Source organism: Opisthorchis viverrini, assembly GCF_000715545.1.
Source record: "Opisthorchis viverrini unplaced genomic scaffold opera_v5_170, whole genome shotgun sequence".
Lineage (NCBI taxonomy): Eukaryota > Metazoa > Platyhelminthes > Trematoda > Opisthorchiida > Opisthorchiidae > Opisthorchis > Opisthorchis viverrini.
In genome coordinates this window covers 1014837-1018604 of record NW_008751826.1, presented here as the reverse complement: position 1 = coordinate 1018604, position 3768 = coordinate 1014837, and the positions used below count along the sequence as shown (strand labels likewise).

The 3768-nt window shown below is 47.7% G+C and overlaps 2 protein-coding genes across 2 annotated transcripts in view; one reads left to right on the top strand and one right to left on the bottom strand.

Moving 5' to 3' along the window:
* T265_07413 (hypothetical protein) overlaps positions 1-479 on the bottom strand; it is a gene marked incomplete at both ends in the record, with an annotated part of 29175 nt that extends 28696 nt beyond the window's left edge. The window contains one exon of the mRNA XM_009172923.1: positions 90-479. Within this exon, the coding sequence (XP_009171187.1) occupies positions 90-479 (390 nt within the window). The remainder of the gene's footprint in view (positions 1-89) is intronic.
* The window catches only part of T265_07414 (hypothetical protein), a gene marked incomplete at both ends in the record, with an annotated part of 39480 nt that extends 38798 nt beyond the window's left edge, over positions 1-682 (top strand). Inside the window, one exon of the mRNA XM_009172924.1 lies at positions 515-682. Within this exon, the coding sequence (XP_009171188.1) occupies positions 515-682 (168 nt within the window). The remainder of the gene's footprint in view (positions 1-514) is intronic.
* Between the last annotated feature and the right edge of the window lie 3086 nt (positions 683-3768).

The window sequence follows — 3768 nt, the reverse complement described above, 5'->3', positions numbered from 1 at the left end:
CCCCCCGAGAAAGTTGCATAAACAAAATAAATGCTCGATAAGGAATGCTACTAAGATATGTAACTGTGCAGCTTCGTTGGCCAAGTCACTTTACTATCAGAACGAGTATGATCAGCTGGCTGTAAGTTATCCGGCTTTGGAATTGCTATGTCGTTCGTGTGAAGCGGAGGCGTAGATAAGCGTTGTGATTGGTTGATAGGAGAGAATAAGGTGGGATCAACGTGAGCTACTTTTAGTCGATCAACGCTGACGGTATCTTGAACACCTCCTTTGTCGATGACGAAGTATTTAGGTCGGCACGAAATAACGCGGTATGGGCCGACGTACGGTGGCTGTAACGGTTTCTTCACCTGATCAACCCTAACGAAAACGAAGTCACAATATTGTAGCACTGGGGAGATTTGTGATGCGCGAGTATGTAAACGCGTTGGTTGAGCTCTAAGATTTCTCACAAAGGAGCGTAAATGATTAACATACATTGTTGGGTCTATTCTCACTGCTTCCTTCTGCTCAGCAACAAACTCGCCAGGGAGTCGGAGAGGGCTGCCGGCGGTCGAAAAGCCTAAATCTTCTTTCACCGCAGATCGGATCCCCAAAAGTACGAGCGGGAGACGCTCCGTCTAACTTTGAGGATTACCGTGAGCAATCAATGCTGCTTTCAGCTGTCGATGAATACGCTTGACCAAACCGTTGGCACACGGGTGGCAAGCGGTAGTGTGGATGTGCGTCGATCCAAGGAGACGGCTAAGGTCTCGAAAGAGCGAAGACAGGAACTGTGGGCCGCGGACCGTAGTGATTGTTGTTGGTACTCCGTAATGGGTGATCCATGACTCGAGAAAAGCTTGAGCCACGGTTTCGGAGTGTGTGTCTTTGATCGGCACGGCGATGGGCCAGCGTGCATAACGATCAATGAATGTGAAATCATACGAAAAATTGTGTGACGGAGGCCACGGGCCAACCAGGTCTATGTGGACATGGCTGAACCGACTATCAGGACTGGAAAAATGACCGAGAGGAGTAACAGCATGTCGATGGACTTTGCTCTGTTGGCACGCAATACATTCACGAGCCCTCCTAGTGATGTCTCTATTCATATTAGGCCACACGAACCTATCGCTGATAAGCTTCCGAGTAGCTCGGATACCTGGATGCGACAAATTGTGTAACTGATTGAAAATCACCCAACGGAGCGAAGCAGGTATAAATGGTCTGGGAGAACCTGTGGAGACGTCGCACGTGACACTTTCGGTTGAATTGGGTGTAGGAAGTTGTAACTTTAGGGACGGAATGGAAGGTAGTACAAGTTCAGTATCACGCTTTTGATGTACAGCCAGCTCAGATAAGTGAAACTCCGTAAAGCCTAGGGAATCAATCTGCATACGTGAAAGTGCATCAGCAACTACATTTGATTTGCCTTCAATATAACGGATGTCAGTCGTAAATTGAGATATATATGCCAGTTGCCGGCTTTCTCGGGGAGAATATCGATCAGACGTACTTTGGAGAGCGAAGATCAGTGGTTTATGGTCCGTCAAAACTGAGAAACATCGACCCTCTAAAAGATGTCAAAAATGGCGTATTGCCAGATATATAGCTAATAATTTTCGTCCAAACGTGCTGTAACGGGTTTATGCGGGCTGCAGACGTTTTGAAAAGAGTGAGAGAGGTTGAAATTCTGCATCTTTCATTGTCTGCACCGACTGCTTCTTGCGAGGCATCTGTGGTGAGGTAAAATTTAGTGTGTGGATCGGATGGAATATAATGCAAGAACGTCGAGGGGGTCAAGATGGAATTCATTCGGTTGAATCCTAGGAGAGGCTGTTCGTTAAGAACGTACTTACGAGTACCCTTTCGTAGTAAACCTATGAGAGGTTGAGCGAGTTGAGCGCACTCGCGGATGAATCGACGGTAGTAATTGACTAAACCCAGAAAACGACGCAGTTGTCTTACGGAAGTTGGGGCGGGGTAGTCAGCCAACGTGTTTACTTTTGAGGGTTGTGGTCTGATGCCTTTATGGTCAATGATGTGGCCAAGCACTTCGAGGGAAGGTACACCGAATTCACATTTCTCAACTTGGAGAATGATACCATGTTGTCGAAAACGTTCAAAGACGGCTTTCAAATGGTGCATATGTTCAGTGTGTGAACTGCTGGCAATGAGAACATCATCTATGTAGGCGTAAGCGAAATTTAACCCACGTAAGACTTGGTCAATGAAACGTTGGAAGGTCTGAGCAGCATTGCGTAACCCAAAGGGCATTCGGAGGAATTCGAATAAGCCGAAAGGAGTGGTAATTGCCGTTTTCGGTATATCGTCAGTGGCTACTGGTATCTGGTTATACGCACGGACAAGGTCGAGTTTCGAGAAAACAGTCTTCCCGTCCAGGGTCGAAGCGAAATCGTGTATGTGGGGTACAGGGTACTTGTCTGGAACGGTGGCCTTGTTAAGCGCCCGATAGTCTCCACAAGGTCGCCAATCGCCACTGGTTTTCTTCTCTACCATGTGAAGTGGTGATGCCCAAGAAGAACTAGATGGAAGTACAATGCCTAACTCGAGCATGTGCTCAAACTCACGTTTGGCTGTAGCCAGCTTATCTGGTGCTAAACGACGAGGACGCGATGACACAGGGTTTCCGGTGGTGAGAATCTTGTGTGTGACCTCGTGATGCAGTTGCGTTGGAAAAGCTGAAGGTTGGAATAAGTCTTTGTATTCCTTGATCAGGTCAGCATATGGGTCAGCTAAATCGGGGGTGAGGACCTTGATTGCAGGAGGCGTTGAACAGCACTGGATTCCAGCGATGCTCAAATTGGTTGCTTGGTCCACCAGTCTGCGACCTTTCACGTCTACTAGAAGCCCAAAGTGTGTGAGAAAATCAGCCCCTAGGATAGCAGTTTGTACATCGGCTATTAAAAATACCCAACGAAACGTGCGTCTAAGACCTAGGTTAAGCGTCATGGAACGATGGCCATAAGTGAGGATTCGAGACCCGTTTGCCGCACGAAGTGTAAGAGCCGTGGTTGAGTGACGTTCCTTAGATGAAGACGGTAAGACGCTGACTTCAGCACCAGTATCGACTAAGAAACGCTTGTGGGTCAGGTTATCCATAACGTGAAAAAGGCGACTTACGTTGGGGCCAAGAACAGTTGTCGCCGTTACTGTCTGGCCTTGTCGTTTCCCTGTTGACGATGGAAGTTACAGGGTTTGACACAATTACGTGCCTTTGAGCCAAACTTTCGATGGTATCGGCAGATCCATGTAGACTCGTCACGGTTGAAGAATGAACGTGAACGTGTAGGATGAGAGCGTGAAGTTGACCGAGAGCGGTGAGTTAGTTTGGCGGAAATTTGGGAGATCTGTAGAGAAATTTCTGAAACTTGTTGCTTCAGGGCTTCAACGTCGGTCTGTGTGTTTGACGTCATGGCTACTGATTGCACTGAAGGAGAGGGCTTAGTACCGTAGCATGAAAACACTTGGTCAGCCAATTCGGCCAATTTTGGAAGTGTTGTGTGTTTGTCAACAACCGATAAGACCTTTCTTATATCCCCAGGGAGGTTTTGCAACCACAACTCTTTGAGGTTGCTCTCACTTACCGCCTGCTTTCCTTGCAGCTGCGTCATATGTCGGAGTGGTTGAGCGGGGGTACGATCACCTGGTTCCACGCCGGCAAGTAAAACACGGAGGTTCTGTTCATCGGTGGCTGCTGTTCTATTAATCAATGCACCTTTTAGTACATCGTATGGGTTTACATCGGGTTTCTCGTAGATGATG